The sequence below is a fragment of the Eriocheir sinensis genome, chromosome 69 (assembly GCF_024679095.1).
Source record: "Eriocheir sinensis breed Jianghai 21 chromosome 69, ASM2467909v1, whole genome shotgun sequence".
Classification (NCBI taxonomy): Eukaryota; Metazoa; Arthropoda; class Malacostraca; order Decapoda; family Varunidae; genus Eriocheir; species Eriocheir sinensis.
Genome location: NC_066577.1, coordinates 8103322 through 8124234, shown reverse-complemented (window position 1 = coordinate 8124234; position 20913 = coordinate 8103322). Strand labels below are relative to the sequence as shown.

The 20913-nt window shown below is 43.6% G+C and overlaps 2 protein-coding genes across 7 annotated transcripts in view; one reads left to right on the top strand and one right to left on the bottom strand.

Moving 5' to 3' along the window:
• Positions 1 to 856: 856 nt before the first annotated feature.
• LOC126988631 (tubulin-folding cofactor B-like) lies at positions 857 to 5836 on the bottom strand. 3 transcript variants are annotated; one of them, XM_050847001.1, is made up of 7 exons: positions 5735 to 5836; positions 4431 to 4562; positions 4127 to 4270; positions 3183 to 3276; positions 2552 to 2694; positions 1743 to 1864; positions 857 to 1183 (listed from the first exon to the last, which is right to left on the bottom strand). In XM_050847001.1, the coding sequence occupies exons 2-7, from the start codon at positions 4542 to 4544 to the stop codon at positions 1060 to 1062; spliced, it is 741 nt and encodes a 246-aa protein (XP_050702958.1). In that variant the 5' UTR covers positions 4545 to 4562; positions 5735 to 5836; the 3' UTR covers positions 857 to 1059. The 3 variants fall into 3 exon arrangements, with proteins under 3 accessions (XP_050702958.1, XP_050702960.1, XP_050702959.1); XM_050847003.1 differs by lacking the exon at positions 5735 to 5836 and adding an exon at positions 5472 to 5489; XM_050847002.1 differs by lacking the exon at positions 5735 to 5836 and adding an exon at positions 5421 to 5443.
• A 2596-nt stretch (positions 5837 to 8432) lies between these two features.
• The window catches only part of LOC126988629 (transmembrane GTPase Marf-like), a 16377-nt gene continuing 3896 nt past the window's right edge, over positions 8433 to 20913 (top strand). The window contains exons 1-13 of one of the 4 annotated variants that reach the window (XM_050846997.1): positions 8474 to 8574; positions 11113 to 11146; positions 13952 to 14215; positions 14936 to 15054; positions 15532 to 15642; positions 15722 to 15873; positions 16286 to 16433; positions 17237 to 17344; positions 18126 to 18149; positions 18621 to 18774; positions 19510 to 19648; positions 20013 to 20190; positions 20852 to 20913. The exon at positions 20852 to 20913 is cut by the window's right edge and continues 146 nt beyond it. In XM_050846997.1, coding sequence (XP_050702954.1) covers positions 13969 to 14215; positions 14936 to 15054; positions 15532 to 15642; positions 15722 to 15873; positions 16286 to 16433; positions 17237 to 17344; positions 18126 to 18149; positions 18621 to 18774; positions 19510 to 19648; positions 20013 to 20190; positions 20852 to 20913 — 1442 coding nt within the window. In that variant the 5' untranslated portion in view covers positions 8474 to 8574; positions 11113 to 11146; positions 13952 to 13968. Of the gene's footprint in view, positions 8575 to 11109; positions 11147 to 13951; positions 14216 to 14935; positions 15055 to 15531; positions 15643 to 15721; positions 15874 to 16285; positions 16434 to 17236; positions 17345 to 18125; positions 18150 to 18620; positions 18775 to 19509; positions 19649 to 20012; positions 20191 to 20851 lie in introns of all 4 variants that reach the window. The other 3 variants (XM_050846996.1, XM_050846995.1, XM_050846998.1) reach the window with 3 other exon arrangements.

Genomic DNA, 20913 nt, shown 5'->3' with positions numbered 1-20913 from the left:
TCTTCTAATTCCACTTTGTAATCTCTTCTTCTCCCTCCTCCTCCTTCTTCTTTTCTCCTCCTCCTCTTCTAATTCCACTTTGTAATCTTCTTCTCCCTCCTCCTCTTCTTCTTTATGGTATCTTCCTCCTCCTCCTCCTCCTCCTCCTCTAATTCCACTTTGTAATCTTCTTCTCCCTCCTCTTCTTCTTCTTTATGGTATCTTCCTCCTCCTCCTCCTCCTCCTCCTCTGATTCCATTTTCTAACCTCCTCTTCTCCTTCTTCTTCTTCCTCTTCTTTATGGTATCCTCCTCCTCCTCCTCAGCCATTCACAAGTCTTCTTCTATTTCTTCCTTCCTTCCTCCTCCTCCTCCTCCCTGACTAAGGATATGAAATGAAATGATACTGAAATGTTCATAGGCAGTGTTTTATTATTATTATTATTATTATTATTATTATTATTACAGAGAGAGAGAGAGAGAGAGAGAGAGAGAGAGAGAGAGAGAGAGACTTAACATTATACAAGCTTATAGTATTGGAATGCAAGGCTGAGTATCACATTATTATTATTATTATTATTATTATTATTATTATTATTATTATTATTATTATAGGTGAATTTGTGACATTATCTCTCTCTCTCTCTCTCTCTCTCTCTCTCTCTCTCTCCTTCTCTCCACCTCTGTTTCTCTCCTTCCTTCCTCTCCTCCTCTTCCTTCCTTCCTTCCTTCCTTCCTTCTTCTTCCCTTCCATAATAATAATAATAATAGTTTGTGAGTTCGTATGTTGGTGCGTTACTTTGTGCAATCTTTTTTTTGTTGTTTTTTGTTGTTGTTTTGTTTGCAAGCTTGTGAGATTTATTTATTTCTTTTCTTTCTTTAATATTTTCTTTATCATTTTCTATCTGAGATTCTTCTTCTTCTTCTTTTTCCTTCCTCCATAGATCTTCTTATTGGTATATCTCTTCCTCTTCCTCCTCCTCCTCTTTCTTCCTCTTCCTCTTCCAATGTTTCCTTCTTCTCTACTTCACATAATTTCCTCTCCTTTCATTTCCCTTCCTCCTCCTCCTCCTCCTCCTCTTTACATCTCATCCTCCTCCTCCTCCTCTTCATCCATGGGGGGGAAGTCGCCCACCTCGCAGAAGGCCGGTCGCGTGAATCCACCATATTTCGGAGCTGCGTCAAAATACCTCTTGCCTCCAATGCTGTGAGGGAGAGAGAGAGAGAGGGGTGAGGGAGGGAGGGATGGAGGGAAGGGAGGGAGAGAGAGTGAGGTAGGGAAGGAGGAGAGAGGGAAGGGAAAGGAAAGGAAGGGATAGGAATGGGAGGGAAGGGAAGAGAGAGAGAGTGAGGGGAAGGGCAGGAAAGGAAAGGAAAGAGAGAGAGAGAGAGAGAGAGAGAATCACATATATGTATCTTCAGTAAAATGTTTAATAATAATAATAATCTTAATTCATACATACATTCAGACACACACACATAGAGAGAGAGAGAGAGAGAGAGAAACAGACAGATAGATAGATAGATAGACACAGAAACAAAACGCGCACACACACACGTACACACACAAACATAAACAAAATATATACAAAAAAAAAATCACGGAAAAAATAAAATAAATAAATAAACAGGAAAGCTAACATACACACACACACACACACACAAACACAAACAAAAAAACAAAATATAAAAAAAAAATCCACAGAAAAAATCACACACAAAAAAATAAAACACACACACACACACACACACACACACACACACCTCCCGTCGTTCTTCCCAAGAGGTTCATCGTACTTCACCCCGACCCAGAGACCAGGCTTGAAGTGCACTCGACCAACAAACATGACCTCTCCTCGACGTGTTGGCTCCCCCTGAACTCTGACCTGGGTGTGGGAGAGAGAGAGAGAGTGAGAGTGACCTGTGTGTGAGAGAGAGAGAGAGAGAGAGAGGGGGGAGGAGGGGGGGGGGGTAATATGGGCTGGGTGCTATGGTAGAGGAGGAGGAGGAGGAGGTGTGGAAATATATCAAAAGGAAGAGGAGGAGGAGGAGGAAGAAGAGGAGTAACTTGAACTATACAGAAAGAGGAGGAGGAGGAGGAAACAGATATCAAAAGGAAGAAGAGGAGGAGGAGGAGGAGGAAGAGGAGTAACATGAACTATACAAAATGAGGAAGAGGAAGAAGAGGAGGAGGAGGAGGAGGAGGAAGAAGAGTAACATGAACAAGTATACCAAAAGAGGAAGAGGAAGAGGAGGAGGAGGAAGAAGAAGATGAGGAAACAGACATCAAAAGGAAGAGGAGGAGGAGGAGGAGGAAGAAGAGGAGAAACATGAACAAAGTATAGAGAAAGAGGAAGAAGAGGAGGAGGAGGAGGAAGAAGAAGATGAGGAAACAGACATCAAAAGGAAGAGGAGGAGGAGGAGGAAGAAGAGGAGAAACATGAACAAAGTATAGAGAAAGAGGAAGAAGAAGAGGAGGAGGAGGAAGAGGAAGAAGAGGAGAAACATGAACAAAGTATAGAGAAAGAGGAAGAAGAGGAGGAGGAAGAAGAGGAAGAACAACTTAACCTTACCTGACAGCGACTTCCGACAGTAATACTCTTTGCCTTCTCCTCCTCCTCCTTCTCCTGAGCCTCCTTCTCCTCCTGCTTCTTCTTCAGCTCCTCCTCATTGTACTTCCCCAGCTTGTTCTTGAGGAGGAAGGAGCGAACGGAGTCTGTGGAATGAGAGAGAGAGAGGGGGATTAGAGAGAGGGAGAGAGAGAGAGAGGGGGGTTAGAGATAGTGAAAGAGAGAGAGGGGAAGGAAGGAAGGGATTGTATTTGAGAGAGAGAGGTATTTGAAGAAGGAAAGAGAGAGAGAGAGAGAGAAAGAGAGAGAGAGAGAGGAAGGAAGGATGGAAGGGATTGTACTTGAGAGAGAGAGAGAGAAAGGATAGACAGAGAGGTATTTAAAGAAGGAGAGAGAGAGAGAGAGGGGGAGGGGGGAAGGAAGGAAGGGATTGTACTTAAGAGAGAGAGAGAGAGAGAAAGAGATATTTAAAAGAAGGAAAGAAAGAGAGAAAAAAGAGAGAGAGGGAGAGTGAGAGATAGAGAAGGGAAGGGAAAAGAGAGGTAGAGAGAGAGAGAGAAGGGAGAGAAAAAAAAACAAAGGGAGGAGGAAGAAGGTTAGGTAAGAGAGAGAGAGAGAGAGAGAGAGCACTTACCATCACGCTTGCTATATTCCTCTTGCGACAACTCATATTTCTCGACCTTAGACAGATCCTCAAACTCTCCCTGCCTTTTGGAGCTGTCCGTCACCTGCAAAAATTATCAATATTATTACTATTATTATCATTATTATTATTGGCTATGTCCTTGTCAAGTGTGAATTTACCTAACTTAACCGCTTTGCTACGTGTCCAGTCCGGGTCTCTCTTACGGTCAAATTCCTGTCAATATTATCTTATTAAAACCGTTCGCACATTTATAAACCTCAGTCAAGTCTCCTCGCACCCTTCGCCTTGACATTGAATGGAGGTTTAAATGTTGAAGTCTGTGGTGAGTGTCCTAACCTCTCTATGGCAAGTTCAAGTCTATGTTTTGAGTCTATGGTAAGTATGTTTTTCTATGGTAATTCTATGTTGAAGTCTATGGCAAGTATGTTTTTCTATGGTAATTCTATGTTGAAGTCTATGGCGAGTATGTTTTTCTATGTCAAATCTATGTTTAAGTCTATGGCAAGTGTCTTAACCCTTGAATCATCTTTGTCATCCTCCTCTGTACAGATTCTAATACCTTGATGTTCCCTTTCCTTTCCTTTCCTTTCCCTTCCCTTCCTTTCCCTTCTCTTTCCCTTCCCCTCCTTTCCTTTCCCTTCTCTTCTCTTCCCTTCCCTTCCCTTCCCTCCCTTCTCTTTTCTTCCCTTCCCTTCCCTTCCCTTCCCTTCCTTTCCTTCCCTTTCCTTTCCTTTCCTTCCCTTCCCTTCCTTTCCTTTCCCTTCCCTTCCCTTCCTTGATGTCCGCTCTATAGGAAGGAGACCAGAACTGTACCGCATAATCTATAATAAGGAGACCAGATGTAATTATATTTAGCATTTTAGGGAAAGTGCTTGAACGCAGTGAAAAAATCCACCTCCTCCTCCTTCTCCTCCTCCTCTTCCTCCACTCACATGTATCCGATAGTTCTCCTCGACGCAGAACGACCCCAGGAGTGCTTCGTCATTGTCCATTCGGCACACCAAGCTCTCGTTCTCATCAAACACCTCCAGGCCCATTGACGATGCCGATCCGCCCGTCACCAGCTCAAGACGACCCTGGGGGGGAAGAGAGAGAGTGGGTGTTATTGTAGAGAAATATGGGAGATGGAGGAGGAGGAAGATAGGTGTGGTTAGGAAATGGAGAGAGAGAGAGAGAGAGAGAGAGATGAAAGAAGAGAAAAACAGCACACACACACACACACACACACACACATACCTTAAGGTCGCCAATGGTCAAGGCTCGGTCAAATCTCTTCTCGGCCGTGAAGTTGTTGACATTGCTAGTGACCCGGACGTTGACCAGCGGCGCCGTCTTGACTGTAACCTCCATGTTGACCTGACCTTTGACCTGGGGAGGGAGGGAAATGTCTTAGTAAATAAGGTTATGTTTTAGAGAGGCACCTCCATTTTCCTTCCTTTCCTTTTCCTTTCTTTTAGGACCATTAGAATTAGGCCATTGGTTTCTTCTTTTTCTTGTGTTGTATGGGGCTAGTTAGGCTGTGGGACCCCGACCTCTAGGGCCCCATCAGTGACAAATATCAGCGGACGTTTGTCTGTCGATCTATCACCAGGGGAGGGATTACCGTTTACCATTGATGAGGTTCCAGGCCCCAGTCCGCCGCCAAAGCAGTGCTCCACAGGGCCACCAAGATTATAACAGTAATATTAGCACTAAAAGTTGTCCTTAATCCTTATGTTTGTAAAGTCATGGGATTTAGCGAATAAGGATTAGATTGAGGAGTTGCCTGGACTAATGCAGGAGGGTCTGTGTATACTTGAGGGCTTGGCGGACAGTGTTGCCGCCTGTAAATGTATAGTCTGGTTAGGGGTGCTTTCATCTCCCTAATCCTGGCCCTTAACCATAATATCCCAAAACCTTTTCTCATCCTAACCCTTATCCTAATCCTATCCCGGCCCCTTGAATCCCCCACACAACCCGGGGCGGAGGGAGTGGAGTCTTGGGCAGTGGAGCAGGAAGTGTTCTGCTGTGTGGGGCACCATGGGTATGTTCTTAACCCTAGTCGGGGGTTGATCTGCGCCACTCAATTCCCTGCGTGTTCTGGGAGACCGCGAGTGCCTTCCTCTTACCCTAAGCTGCACACCACCACTCCCGCCATTATGTCACTCTTAAAATACCATTATAAAGCTCCTTTAAGCCCACTGACACCATCTCCGACAACGGTGACCATGGATAGTATGTTCTTGCCCCTTGATCAATCCTGCGTGTTTTGGGAGACCGCGAGTGCCTTCCTCTTACCCTAAGCTGCACACCACCACTACCGCCATTATGTCACTCTTAAAATACCATTATAAAGCTCCTTTAAGCCCAATGACACCATCTCTGACAACGGTGACCATGGATAGTATGTTCTTACCCCTTGTTCAATCCTGCGTGTTTTGGGAGACCGCGAGTGCCTTTCCCTTACCCTAAGCTGCACACCACCACTACCGCCATTATGTCACTCTTAAAATACCATTATAAAGCTCCTTCAACCCCACTGACACGATCTCTGACCTCACCTGGCAGTACAATGGTGTCAGGGCAGGGCAGGGTGTGGGCGAGGTTGCTACGGGAGCCTTTGTTTACAATGACTCACCTTTTCTCTGCGCCATGGCAACGGGGTGACATATTGGTGTATAATTATAATTTTTTGTATTTTTTATGGCGTTATTAGGGTGTTTTAATGACGTTTTGTTGATGGGAAAGATATAATAAGTCGTGGGGGTGTTTAATATATATGTAAGTCTATGTAAATCGATGTAAATTTATGGAAAAGGTATCATAAGTATGGTTTAATATATATAAGTCTATGTACATCGATGTAAATCTATATGAAGCCTATAATTATTAGTTTTATATATTTTTTATGGCGTTATTAGGGCGTTTTAATGACGTTTTGTTGATGGGAAAGGTATAATAAGTCGTGGGGGTATTTAATATATATGTCAATCTATGTAAATCTATGTAAATCTATATGAAGCGCATAATTAATAGTTTTATATTTTTTATGGCGTTATTAGGGCGTTTTAATGACGTTTTGTTGATGGAAAAGGTATAATAAGTCGTGGGGATGTTTAATATATGTCAATCTATGTAAATCTATGTAAATCTATATGAATCGTATAATTAATAGTTTTATATTTTTTAATGGCGTTATTAGGGCGTTTTAATGACGTTTTGTTGATGGAAAAGGTATAATAAGTCATGGTGGTATTTAAGATATATGTCAATTAATCTATGTAAATCTATATGAAGCGTATAATTATCAGTTTTATATTTTTTTATGGCGTTATGGAGCGTTTTATTTAAAGGTTAAGTAATGTATATCAAGTTAAATGAAGCCAAATTTACATAATTGGAAATAGTTTAAAAGCGACCATTCAAAAACTCGTCTTCAGGTTATTTGATGCCATTTTTACGCTTTTTAGATAATATAACAAGACCAAAAGGCGATAAATTAAGACAAATAGGCCTAATGCGTAGATAAAAACCCGATATATTAAAAGATAAAAGAAATACAAGAATGAGAGGAAATACATAAGTGCCCCCTTGAAAACACGCGACCACAAATGTTTTTATGTTATTTAACCGTTTTTAGACGATACTACAAACTCCTAAGGCAATATAGCAGGACCATAAGGCAATAAATAATAATACGAACCCAAGATATTAAAAGATAGAGCAGAAATACAGGAATATGAGGCAATATAAGACCTTTGTTGGAATACATAAGTGCCCCCTTGAAAACACTCGATTATAGATGTTTTTATGTTATTTAACCATTTTTAGACAATACTACAAGCTCCAAAGGCAATATAACAAGGCCATAAGGCAATAAATAATAATACAAAGACAATATATTATAAGATAGAGCAGAAATACAGGAATAAAAGGCAATATAAGACCTTTGTTAGAATACATAAGTGCCCCCTTGAAAACACTCGATTACAAATATTTTTATGTTATTTAACCACTTTTAGACAATACTATAAGCTTCAAAGGCGATATAATAAGACCATAAGGCAATAAATAATAATACAAAGACAATATATTATAAGATAGAGCAGAAATACAGGAATAAAAGGCAATATAAGATCTTTGTTGGAATACATAAGTGCCCCCTTGAAAACACTCGATTAGAAATATTTTTATGTTATTTAACCATTTTTAAACAATACTACAAACTCCTAAGGCAATATAGCAGGACCATAAGGCAATAAATAATAATACAAAGACAATATATTATAAGATAGAGCCGAAATACAGGAATAAGAGGCAATATAAGACCTTTGTTGGAATACATAAGTGCCCCCTTCAAAACACTCGATTACAGATGTTTTTATGTTATTTAACCACTTTTAAACAATACTACAAGCTCCAAAGGCAATATAATAAGACCATAAGGCTATAAATGATAATACGAAGACAAGATATTAAAAGATAGAGCAGAAATACAGGAATATGAGGCAATATAAGACCTTTGTTAGAATACATAAGTACCCCCTTGAAAACACTCGATTAGAAATATTTTTATGTTATTTAACCATTTTTAAACAATACTACAAGCTCCAAAGGCAATATAACAAGGCCATAAGGCAATACATAATAATACAAAGACAATATATTATAAGATAGAGCAGAAATACAGGAATAAAAGGCAATATAAGACCTTTGCTGGAATACAGAAGTGCCCCCTTGAAAACACTCTATTACAGATATTTTTATGTTATTTAACCATTTCTAGACAATACTACAAGCTCCAAAGGCGATATAAGAAGGCCATAAGGCAATAAATAATAATACAAAGACAATATATTATAAGATAGAGCAGAAATACAGGAATAAAAGGCAATATAAGACCTTTGTTGGAATACAGAAGTGCCCCCTTGAAAACACTCTATTACCGATGTTTTTATGTTATTTAACCATTTTTAGACAATACTACAAACTCCTAAGGCAATATAGCAGGATCATAAGGCAATAAATAATAATACAAAGACAATATATTATAAGATAGAGCAGAAATACAGGAATAAAAGGCAATATAAGACCTTTGTTATATTACAGAAGTTCCCCCTTAAAATACAGCCTCCGTAGATGTTTTTAAGGATTTTTAGACAATATACCAAGACCAAAAGGGGTTAAATCAAGGCAAATAAGAAATATATAAAGACAGGAAGCCGATGTATTTAAAGATAAGGAGAAAATACAAGAAAAATACATTAGGGACCCCTGAAAAAAAAATCTCGTCTGCAGTGTTATGGTGGTGTGCAGAGGACGGCCGTGTGGTACTTTTTTCCACCTTTTTCCTGATTTCTCCCCTGTGGCAGTGCGTGGCGACCCGGGGCAGCTCCACCAGGTAAATATGGACCCTGGGGAGGAGTGGACATGGGGAGAAGGCTGGGGGAGGGCGGGGAGAGGGGTAAAATAGGGGTGAAAGGTCTGGTTGCCGGGGAGAGTGCCACAGGGGGACCCAACCCGTGACCCTGACCCCGGGGGATGAGGTTGACCCTGGATAGGTGACCCCCGTAAGGAAAGGGAAGGAAAATGAAATAAAAGGAGATTTGCAACACCGGGACATTGTGGTATATAAGTAGGCCTATGTAGAGGGAGCAACAGGGGTGCGTGTCACAGGGGGACCCAACCCGTGACCTTGACCCCGGGGGATGAGGTTGACCCTGGATAGGTGACCCCCGTAAGGAAAGGGAAGGAAAATGAAATAAAAGGAGATTTGCAACACCGGGACATTGTGGTATATAAGTAGGCCTATGTAGAGGGAGCAACCCGTGACCCTGACCCTGGGGGATGAGGTTGACCCTGGATAGGTGACCCCCATAAGGAAAGGAAAGGAAGAGAAAAGAAAGGGAAAACTGCAACACCGGGACACTGGTATATGAGTAGGCCTATGTAGAGGGAGCAAGGATTAGCAGGCATGGGCTGTGTGGAATAGAAGTCTTGTCCAGTATATGTTTTCTTTGTGTGTTTTTTTTGTGTGTTTGCCTATAGTGCTTGGTGGTCGGCCTGCTCTTGCTCTTGCTGTACATGTGACCCGTTGGAGAGTCAGGTCTTCATACCGACACTACCTGTAAAAATAAACAAAACAAGCAGTATTCGTTAAAATCTTCCTTCCTTCCAGAAAACTCTTCATGGCTTCTATAATTACTCATTTGCTTCACCACCCAGCGTCAGCATCCATTCCCTCTCCGTTCTTGCAATCCTCCCATTCACATAAGGGGGCTTCATGGTGCAGTGGTTAGCACACTCGGCTCACAACCAAGAGAGCCCAGGTTCGATTCTCGGGCGGAGTGGGAAAATTTGGGTGGCTTTTCCAATACCCTGCGCCCCTGTCCACCCAGCAGTGAATGGGTACCAGGTGTTAATCAGGGGTTGTGTCCTGTCTCCTGGGGTCTGTTCCCTTCTCCTGTAATTCCTTCCCCTTCTGTCTCTCTCCGGCATATGACTACAGATGTTGCGCCGACTAAACCAAACTTTACAACTTTCCCGTCTCCTGGGGTCTGTTCCCTTCTATAATTCCTTCCCCTTCTGTCTTTCTCCGGCATATGACTACAGATGTTGTGCCGACTAAACCAAACTTTACAACTTTCCCGTCTCCTGGGGTCTGTTCTCTTCTATAATTCCTTCCCCTTCTGTCTTTCTCCGGCATATGACCACAGATGTTGCGCCCACTAAACGAAACTACAGCTTTTTCCCATTCACATAACATAAGAACATAGGGAAACTGCAAGAGGCCGGGTGGCTTACACAGGGCAGCTCCAGAATCCCCCCCACTACTCACGGTGGGTGAGGTGTAGATTCAAGGGTTACAGGTAGAGGCTTGATCCTCGTTAATTACCTTCGGTACGCGCGTGCACTCCAGTACCCTATCTCCTTGCTGCACCCACACCTCACTGCCACCTGTCATCCTCATCCATGTAGCTATCCAGTCTACTCTTAAAACAAGCTATCGTCCCTGCACTAACTATGTGATTACTGAGTCTGTTCCATTCCCCCACCACCCTATTACTAAACCAATGCTTGCCTATATCTCTCCTAAATCTATACTTTTCTAATTTAAATCCATTACTGCGTGTTCTATCCTGCTGGCTAATTCTGCACCCACACCTCACTGCCATCCGTCATCCCCGTCCATGTAGCTATCCAGTCTACTCTTAAAACAAGCTATCGTCCCTGACTAGATGATGCGGAGCGATTCCAATTTGCCGACTGTCGGATTAGAGTGTATACAGCAGTTATCAAATTCCCAGTCATGGTGATGTTCCCATGCTGGACTGAGTGTACAGGAGATGGAGACAGTTGAGTGCTGGGGCCCCATACACTAGGTTACACATCATCTCGCTTGGTATTATTGCGATTCAACCAACATATCATCATTGAACATCATACATTATACATTTGGTGTGGTGGGTGAGGTCATGGCAGTACCCAGAGATCGACGCTAAAGAGCTCTTGTTGGGAGGGTACCTGCTGGTGATTATGAGTCCAACACGTGATCAGGCTATAGTGAATTAACCCAATAGCGTGGATTTCCCATACGATGATTAGGCAAAGTTCGGTGATTGTGAACTTGAAGGTGTCACAAAGGGCAATGAATTTGAGGAGAGGGATGAGACTGTGATGAGATACTATTGTTATTATTATTACGATTATTATTAGTAGTAGAAGTAGTAGTAGTAGTAGTAGTATTGATATTACCATTATTTTACATTATTTTTATTGTAATTCATTCCTGTATATATGTGTGTGTGTGTGTGTGTGATATGTATGTGTGTTTGTATCTATGTATGGTAACTCATGTATTTGTTTGTGTATATATATTTATTTCTCTCTCTCTCTCTCTCTCTCTCTCGCTCTACTAATTTAAAATTGTTCCCAGCAGCTTACAAGGACACACAATGCATAGGAAGCACCAGGTGAGAGAGAGAGAGAGAGAGAGAGAGAGAGAGAGAGAGAGAGAGAGAGAGAGAGAGAGAGAGAGAGAGAGAGAGAGAGAGAGAGAGAGAGAGAGAGAGAGAGAGAGAGAGAGAGAGAGAGTGTATATATGTGAATGTGTTTGTATATATGTGTGTGTGTGTGTATGTGTGTGTGTGTGTGTGTGTGTGTGTACGCATTAGAAAAACAGTCACATCCTTGCCAAATTAGGACATCACACGTGTACGCAAGACTCTCTCCTGTGTATGAATGTATGTATGTACGTATATATGTGTACATGTGTGTGTGTGTGTGTGTGTGTGTGTTTGAAAAAAAATATACATGTAATTACGATTAAGTTCAAATAATTCAGACCTAAAATTACTGCTTGGAAACCTTGAAATAATACATATGAGATGGTATAGAGGATTGGAATGCCTATAGAGAGTGTTGGAACCTCTTTCTAATATCCATAGAGTGTTGAAGCCTGTAAAATATATGTATAGAGGATTGAAACCTTCTTATGTAATTTATAGAGTATTCAAACCCTTTTAAATTTGAGTATAGAGGATTTGAATGCCTATAGAGAGTGTTGGAACCTCTCTCTGATATCCATAGAGTGTTGAAGCATTTTAAAGACATCTATGAAGCATTGGAACCTCCTTATGATATCTATAGAGTATTCAAACCCTTTTAAATTTGAGTATATAGGATTTGAATGCCTATAGAGAGTGTTGGAACCTCTCTCTGATATCCATAGAGTGTTGAAGCCTTTTAAATATATAGAGGATTGGAAGCTCCTCATGATATCTATAGAGTATTCAAGCCTTTTAAATGTGAGTGTACAGGATTGGTATGTCTTTTTAGAGAGTGTTGGAACCTCTCTCTGATATCCATAGTGTTGAAGCCTTTTAAATACTATATAGAGGATTGGAAGCTCCTCATGATATCTATAGAGTATTCAAGCCTTTTAAATGTGAGTGTACAGGATTGGTATGTCTTTTTAGAGGGTGTTGGATGCCCTTTCCATTCTGTGACGTCTGCGTAATGGATGGAAAGGGTTAAGGATATCTATAGAGTATTGGAACCTCCTTATGATATCTATAGAGTATTCAAACCCTTTTAAATGTGAGTATATAGGATTGGAATGTCTTTTTAGAGGGTGTTGGATGATCTTAAGGATATCTATAGAGAATTGGAACCTCCTTATGATATCTATAGAGTATTCAAACCCTTTTAAATTTGAGTATATAGGATTGGAATGTCTTTTTAGAGGGTGTTGGATGATCTTAAGGATTTCTATAGAGTATTGGAACCTCCTTATGATATCTATAGAGTATTCAAACCCTTTTAAATTTGAGTATATAGGATTGGAATGTCTTTTTAGAGGATGTTGGATGATCTTAAGGATTTCTATAGAGTATTGGAACCTCCTTATGATATCTATAGAGTATTCAAACCCTTTTAAATTTGAGTATATAGGATTGGAATGTCTTTTTAGAGGGTGTTGGATGATCTTAAGGATTTCTATAGAGAATTGGAACCTCCTTATGATATCTATAGAGTATTCAAACCCTTTTAAATGTGAGTATATAGGATTGGAATGTCTTTTTAGAGGGTGTTGGATGATCTTAAGGATTTCTATAGAGTATTGGAACCTCCTTATGATATCTATAGAGTATTCAAACCCTTTTAAATTTGAGTATATAGGATTGGAATGTCTTTTTAGAGGATGTTGGATGATCTTAAGGATATCTATAGAGAATTGGAACCTCCTTATGATATCTATAGAGTATTCAAACCCTTTTAAATGTGAGTATATAGGATTGGAATGTCTTTTTAGAGGGTGTTGGATGATCTTAAGGATATCTATAGAGTATTGGAACCTCCTTATGATATCTATAGAGTATTCAAACCCTTTTAAATGTGAGTATATAGGATTGGAATGTCTTTTTAGAGGATGTTGGATGATCTTTAAGGATTTCTATAGAGTATTGGAACCTCCTTATGATATCTATAGAGTATTCAAACCCTTTTAAATTTGAGTATATAGGATTGGAATGTCTTTTTAGAGGGTGTTGGATGATCTTTAAGGATTTTGATAGAGTATTGGAACCTATTGTGGAAGGGTTTTGTTTGGCTTGAAGATAAAAAAAAAATTCCCTGGGGCTGCCATTTTTACTATTATTATTATTATTATTATTATTATTATTATTATTGTTATTATTATTATTATTTTTATTTATTTTTCTTATCTATATCTCATTCTGGCAGTCACTTATTATTATTATTATTATTATTATTATTATTATTATTATTATTATTATTATTATTATTATTGTTGTTGTTGTTGTTGTTGTGTGTGTGTGTGTGTGTGTGTGTGTGTGTGTGTGTGTGTGTGTAGAGATATGCAGGGGATTATGTATATTAGCACTCTCTCTCTCTCTCTCTCTCTCTCTCTCTCTCAAATTTAGGATAGTCCTCCCTGATTTTTATTCTCATTATTTTCTTTAATTTTCTTTCTTTCTCTTCCATTTTCTTTCATTTCCTATCTTTACTCTCTCTCTCCTTTCTCTCTTTATACAAGTTCTCCCTTTAGTCTCCCATTTTCTCTCATTTATCGCAATTTTTCCCCGTTTTCTATGATATAGATAAGTGCCTGTTAATATTCTCCCTTCATATCCATTTTTATTTTAGTTTCCGTTAAGTCTCCGTCACTCTTACCCCCGTTTTCTCCCCCCTTCCTTGAGTTTGCCCCGTTTTCTTTAATTTACATGAGCCCCCCCTATTTTTTCTCCCTGCGGCAGCCCCAGCGGTAGTAGCCATGTCGAGCGCACTGACTCGCTCCACCTCCACCGCCCCTTCCCCCACCTCCCTGCCCTCCCTGGCCAATGGGGGGGCGGGGGGGGCTCTGGGGGGGGCCGTGGCGGGTGTACTGGGGTCACGGCATCTCCTAAGGGACGCCCCACCTTCCTCTCCGCTGCAGATCTTCGTGCGCGCCAAGAAGAAGATCAACGATATTTACCAAGAGGTGGAGGAATATGTCGGAGAGGCGCGGCTGTTTCTGGAAGGTGAGAGGAGGAGGAGGAGGAGGAGGAGGAGGAGGGGAAGGGTAGGGTAGGGTAGGGATAGGAAGGATTGGGTTGGGTAAAGAAGGGTAGGGAATGGTAGGAAAGGAAGAGGAGGAGGAGGTTGGGTTAGGTTAGGTAGGGAAGGGAAGGGAAGGGAAGGGAAGGGAAGGGAGGAGGAGGAGGAGGAGGAGGAGGAGGCACGGGAAGGGTATGGAAGGAAGAGGAGGAGGAGGGAAAGGAAGGAGGGGTTGGGTTGGGTAGGGAAGGGAAGGAAGGAAAGGGAGAGAGAGAGAGAGAGAGAGAGAGAGAGAGAGAACAGCTGATATCAAGATAGTTTGTAAGAGACTTGTTGATAAATTTGATAAGATTAAAATATTGAGAAATGTTTACCTTGTTTTTTTGTTTTGTTTTTGTAATACTCTCTCTCTCTCTCTCTCTCTCTCTCTCTCTCTCTCTCTCTCTCTCTCTCTCTCTCTCTCTCTCTCTCTCTTCTGATTCCTTCCTTCCTTTCTTTCTTCTTTCCTTTCTTTCAAATTCTTGGGAGATATTCTGTCTAATTCTCTCTCTCTCTCTCTCTCTCTCTCTCTCTCTCTCTCTCTCTCTCTCTCTCTCTCTCTCTCTCATATCATATCTCTGTATTAATCCCATTCTTGACCTCCCCTCCCCTTCCTTGACCTCCCCCCCCTTCACCCTTGACCCCCCCCTCCCTCCCCCCACTAGGGTCAGGTCAGGGGGCCGGCAGCAAGGACCTGGTCACGCCCTCGGAGGTGGAGGCGGTCCAGGGCTACAGTGCCAAGGTCGCTGGGATCAAGGAGGTGCTCGCGAGGGATCATATGAAGGTAAGGAGGAGGAGGAGGAGGAGGAGGAGGAGGGGTAGGGAAGAGGAAGAGGAGGAGGAGGAAGGAAGGAAGGGAATGAAAGGAATGGAGAGAAAGAGGAGGAGGAGGAGGAGGGGGAAGGAGGAAGGAAGGGTAGGGAAGAGGAAGATGAGGAGGAGGAGGAAGGAATGGAAGGAGAAGGAAGAGGAGGAGGAGGAGGATGGAGGGGTAGGGAAAGGAAGAGGCGGAGGAGGAGGAGGAAGGAAGGGTAAGGAGAAGAAGGCAGAGGAAGAGGAGGAGGTGGAGGAGGAGGAGGAAGGGAAGACATAGAAAGAGAGAAAGAGAGGAGGAGAAGAAGAAGAAGAGGAGGAGGAGGAGGAGACACACTTTGAATTTGAATTAACATAAAAAAGAATTAAAAAGATTCAGGAAAAAACAGAGAGAGAGAGAGACTACTACTACTACTACTACTACTACTACTACTGCTAACCCTTACAGGTCGCCTTCTTCGGACGTACGAGCAACGGCAAAAGTACAGTTATTAATGCTATGATGGGGGACAAGATCCTTCCATCCGGGATCGGCCATACAACAAACTGTTTCCTTCAGGTACGATATTGTTGCTAACGCTGGTGATTGTGGTGTCTCTCTCCATCTACCTGTCTATCTACTATTGCTACTTCTACAGGTGGAAGGCGTGGAGGGGCTGGAGCCATATTTAACCACGGAGGGATCGACGGAGAAGCAGAATATCAAGGGGATCGGACAGCTAGCCCATGCGCTCTGTAATAACCGATTGGGTGATTCTACGCTGGTTAGGATACATTGGCCTAAAGCGAGGTAAGGAGGAGGAGGAGGAGGAGGAGGGATGGGATGGGATGGAGAGGGAAGGGAAGGGAGGAGGGATGGGATGGGAAGGGAAGGGAGGAGGAGGAGAGAGAAGAGAAGGGAAGGAATGGGATGGGGAGGAAAGGAAGGGATGGGAATGGATGGGATGGGAAGGGAAGGGAAGGGAAGGGAAGGGAAGGGAAGTGATGGGATGGGATGGGAAGGGATGGGAAAGGAAGGGAAGGGAACACTAAATCACTATATGTTATTAACTCTCTCTCTCTCTCTCTCTCTCTCTCTCTCTCTCTCTCTCTCTGTCTCTCTGTCTCTCTCTCCGTCTCTCTCCCTCTATCAAAATTCCTACCATTCGGAGTTTTAATTCAACTTCCACCGGACGGAACCTAATCAACCGGCCTCCATCCAGGTGTCCGCTGCTGAGGGATGACGTGGTGCTGGTTGATTCACCCGGGATTGACGTGTCGGAAAGCTTGGATGATTGGATTGACAAACATTGCCTTGACGCAGATGTTTTTGTGTTGGTCGCAAACTCTGAGTCTACGCTCATGAACACGGTAATCTGTGTGTGTGTGTGTGTGTGTGTGTGTGTGTGTGTGTGTGTGTGGAGGGGGGGGGGGGTGGGGGGTGGGGGGGAAGGAGAGATAGAGGAGGAGGAGGAGAAGGAGAAGGAGGAGGAGGAGGAGAAGAAGGAAGAATTTTTAATATGCTTTTTCGAACTACCCCTCCTCCTCCTCCTCCTCCTTCCTCCTCCTCCTTCCTCCTCCTTCCTCCTCCTCCTCTTCCTTCCTCCTTCCTCCTCTCTCTCTTTCTCTTCCTCCTCCATTTCTTCTTCCTCCTAGAGATAGAGGAGGAGGAGGAGGAGGAGGAGGAGAAGAAGGAAGGAGGAGGAGGAGAGGGGATTTTTTCTTCTTTTTTAACCTCCTCCTCCTCCTCCTCCTCTTCCTTCTTCCTTCTCTCTCTTTCTCCTCCTTCTCCATTTCTTCTTCCTCCTCCTCCTCCTCTCTCTCTCTAACTCTCTCTCTCAAATTCTCTCTCTCAAAATTCCTACAATCTGACCATCTCTCCCTCTCTCTCCTCCTCCTCCTTCCTCTTCCTTCCTCCTTCCCTCTCTCTTTCTTTTCCTCCTCCTCCTTCCTCCTCCTTCCTTCTTCCCTTTCTCTTTCTCTTCCTCCTCCTCCTCCTTCTGTCTCTCTCTCTAACCCTCTCTCTCAAAATTCTTACAATCTAACCATCTCTCCCTCTCTCTCTGATACACTTCCCCTCCCTCCCTCCCTCCCTTCCTCCTCCTCCTCCTCCTCCTCCTCCTCCTCCTCCTCCTCCTCCTCCAGTACTAATAAACCTGTTTCCTTGTTTACAGGAGAAGAATTTTTTCCACAAGGTTTCAGCAAGGCTCTCCAAACCCAATATCTTCATCCTGCAAAACCGCTGGGATATGGCCGCCTCGGAGCCTGAGTATCTGAATGAGGTGAGAGAGAGGAGGAGGAGGAGGAGGAGGAGGAGGGTGAGAGAGAGAGGGGGAGGGAGGGAAAGTGTGAGAGAGAGATGGGAGAGATTGACAGATTGTAAGAAGGTTGAGAGAGAGATTTTAAGAGAGATTGTGAGAGAGAGGGAGTGTGTGTGTTAGAGAGAGAGAGAGAGACATTAACAGACAGTAAGAAGATTGAGAGAGAAATTGAGAGAGTTTGAGCGAGAGAGAGAGAGAGAGAGAGAGAGAGAGAGAGAGAAATGTCGACAGATTATAAGAAAGTTGAACGAGAAATCAAGAATGAGAGAAAGATTTTGAGCGAGAGAGAGAGAGAGAGAGAGAGAGAGAGAGAGAGAGAGAGAGAGAGAATATACATTATGTGTGTGTGTATATATATGTATCTATATGTTATGTGTTGATTATAGATAGATAGATAGATAGATAGATATTGTGTTAGAAGACCTGTTAATAGATTGATAATGACCCTCTTCCTCCTCCTCCTCCTCCTCCTCCTCTTCTTCCTCTTCTTCCTCCTCCTCTTCCTTTCTTCAATATCTTTTTTTTTTTCTTTTTCTTCCTCTCCTCCTCCTCCTCCTCCTCTTCTTCCTCTGTCTTCTTCCTCTTCCTTCTTCCTCTTCCTCCTCCTCTTCCTCTTCCTCCTCCTCTCAAATCTTCCTTTCTTCAATATCATAATTTTTTCTTCCTCCTCTCTCTCTCTCTCCTCCTCCTCCTACTCTTCCTTCTTCCTCCTCCTCCTCCTCCTCCTCTTCCTCCTCTTTAGCCAAATTCCAAGATGATGAGTGAGGTAAGATTATTATTATTATTATTATTATTATTATTATTATTATTATTATTATTTTATGCGTACACGGCATGTGCGTTTCCTATGTGCACACGGTTCTTAAGTTTCATGTGCATATTTTTTTGCGTTCACTTGTTTTTGCTTGTGTATGTATGTATGTAGGTGTTGATTCTGTACGCACACACACGCACACACACAGACGCACACATGTGACTGTATTTTCCTTGTGTGTGTGGTATGAATCTCTCTCTCTCTCTCTCTCTTGCTCTTCTTCTTCTTCCTCCTCTTCTTCTTCTTCTTTTTCCTCTTCTTCAAACACACACACACACACACACACACTCACTCTCGCACCAGCCAACCCCAAACCAACCCCTTCACATACCCCCCCATATCTCCGCACCCCATACCCCTATCACCCCCCCCTTCTACACACACCTGGTCCAACCCTTCCTCTACCTGCCCTCCGAATTTCAGGTCCGCAAGCAGCACCTGGAACGAACGACGGCCTTCCTCGTTGACGAACTTAAAGTGGTCAGCTCGGGTCAGGCGAGTCAGCGGATCTTCTTTGTCTCGGCGAAGGAAGCATTGCACCAGAGACTGAATGAGGCGAAGGGAGTCCCCAACACTGGTAAGGAAGAGGAGGAGGAGGAGGAGGAGGAGGAAGAGGAAGGAAGAGGAGGAGGAGGAGGAGGAGGAGGAATAGATGTGGGAATGCTAATGTTGGGAGGGAAAGGAGAGAGAGGAGGAGGAGGAGGAGGAGGAGGAGGAGGAGGAAGAAGAAAGGAAGAGGAGGAGGAGGAGGAGAAATAGATGTGGTTATACTAATGTTGAGAGGGAAAGGAGAGAGAGAGAGAGGAGGAGGAGGAGGAGGTGAAATTCTACTACTAAAATTACTAATATTCTTTTTCTCTTCCTCCTCCTCCTCTTCCTTCCTTCCTTCCTTCCTTCCTCCTCCTTCCATCTCCTTCAACTCTTTCAAATTTTCTCTCTCTGTCTCTGTCTAATCATCTCTACCTCCTCCTCCTCCTCTTCCTTCCTTCCTTCCTTCCTTTCTTCCTCTTTCATCTCCTTCAACTCTTTCAAATTTTCTCTCTCTCTCTGTCTCTGTCTAATTACCTCCTCCTCCTCCTCCTCCTCCTCCTCCTCCTCCTCCTCCTCCTCCTCCTCCTCTTCTTCCTCCTCCTCCTCCTCCTCTTCTTCCTCCTCCTCTTCCTTCCTTCCTTCTTCCTCCCTCCTCCTTCATCTCAATCTCCTTCAACTCTTTCAAATTTTCTCTCCCTCTCTCTGTCTAATCATACACACACACCTCCTCTTCCTCCTCCTCCTCCTCCTCCTCCTCCTCCTCCTCTCCTCCCCCCCCCAGGTGCAGGCTTCCCCGAGGGCTTTACGAGCAGGTATTTTGAGTTCCAAGACTTTGAGCGCAAGTTCGAGGAGTGCATTTCCAAAACAGCTGTTATCACCAAGTTCGACCAACACACTCGGCGCGGGAAAACCATTGTGTGGTGAGTGTGTGGGAGGAGGAGGAGTGTGTGTGTGTGTGTGTGTGTGTGTGTGGAAGGGAGAGAGAGAGAGAGAGGGGGTGGGAGAGGAAGGTATGTTTTGTATGGAAAGGAAGGGAAGGGAAGGGAAAGGAAGAAGAGGAGGAGGAGGGAAGGAAGGGAAGAAGAATAGGAGGAGGAGGAGGAGGAGTAGGGAGGTAGAATAATTGAGAGAGAGAGAGAGAGAGAGAGAAATAATGTGTGTGTGTGTGTGTGTGTGTGTGTGTGTATATACCTGTGTCTCTCTCTCTCTCTCTAATATAATACCCCCCTCTCTCTCCCTCCCCCCCACCCCCTCTCACCCCCACCCCCACCCCCCCCTATACAGCGAGGTGGGGTCATGCGTTGGGGGGGTCATGGAGCGAGCCTGTGGTCAACGCGCGGAGAAGCTCAGGTCACGGGAGGAGATGTGGGCCCGTCTTGACCACACTGAGAGGGAGCTGCATGACCTGACCTCCCAGATGAAGGAGAAGATATGTGGCATTGTGGAGGATGTGGAGCGGAGGGTGAGTGGAAGAGGAGGTGGATTTGCATATCTGTTTGTGAATATATTTTGGGTTTTTTATTTCGTTTTGTATTTTTTTTTTATAATGTTTTTTCTTCTCCTTCCCTTCCCTTCTCTTCTCTTCCCTTCCCTTCCTTTCCCTTCCCTTCCCTTCCCTTTCCTTTCCTTCCCTTCCCTTCCCTTCTCTTCCCTTCCCTTCTCTTCCCTTCCCTTCCTTTCCCTTCCCTTCCTTTCCTCTCCTTTCCCTTCCTTTCCCTTCCCTTCCTTTCCCTTCCCTTCCCTTCCTTTCCTTTCCTCTCCTTTCCCTTCCTTTCCCTTCCCTTCCCTTCTCTTCCCTTCCTTTCCCATTCCTTTCTTGCCCATCCCTTCCCTTCCTTTTCCTTCCCTTTCCTTCCCTTCCCTTCTCTTCCCTTCTCTTCTCTTCCCTTCCCTTCTCTTCCCTTCCCTTCCTTCCCTTCCTTTCCCTTCCTTTCCCTTCCCTTCCTTCCTTCCTCCTTCCTTCCTCTCCCTTCCTTCCTTCCTTCCTTTATTTTCCTTCCTCTCCTTCCCTTCCTTCCTCCATTCCTTCCTTCCTTCCTTCCTTCCTTCCTTCTTCCTTCTTCCTTCCTTCCCTCTTTCCTCCTTTCCTTCCTCTCCTCCTCCTCCTCCTCCTCCTCCTCTAGGTCAGCAACGCACTCAATGAGGAGATCCGCCGGCTCTCCGTTCTGGTTGATGAGTTCTGCGA

Coding starts and splice junctions, on each gene's coding strand:
- LOC126988631 (XM_050847001.1), bottom strand. CDS start 4,544: ATGGAGGTTACAGTCAAGACGGCGCCGCTGGTCAACGTCCGGGTCACT. Junction 4,271..4,430: donor TGACCATTGGCGACCTTAAG/GTATGTGTGTGT, acceptor CTTCCCCCCCAG/GGTCGTCTTGAGCTGGTGAC. Junction 2,695..3,182: donor GGAATATAGCAAGCGTGATG/GTAAGTGCTCTC, acceptor CTCATTCCACAG/ACTCCGTTCGCTCCTTCCTC.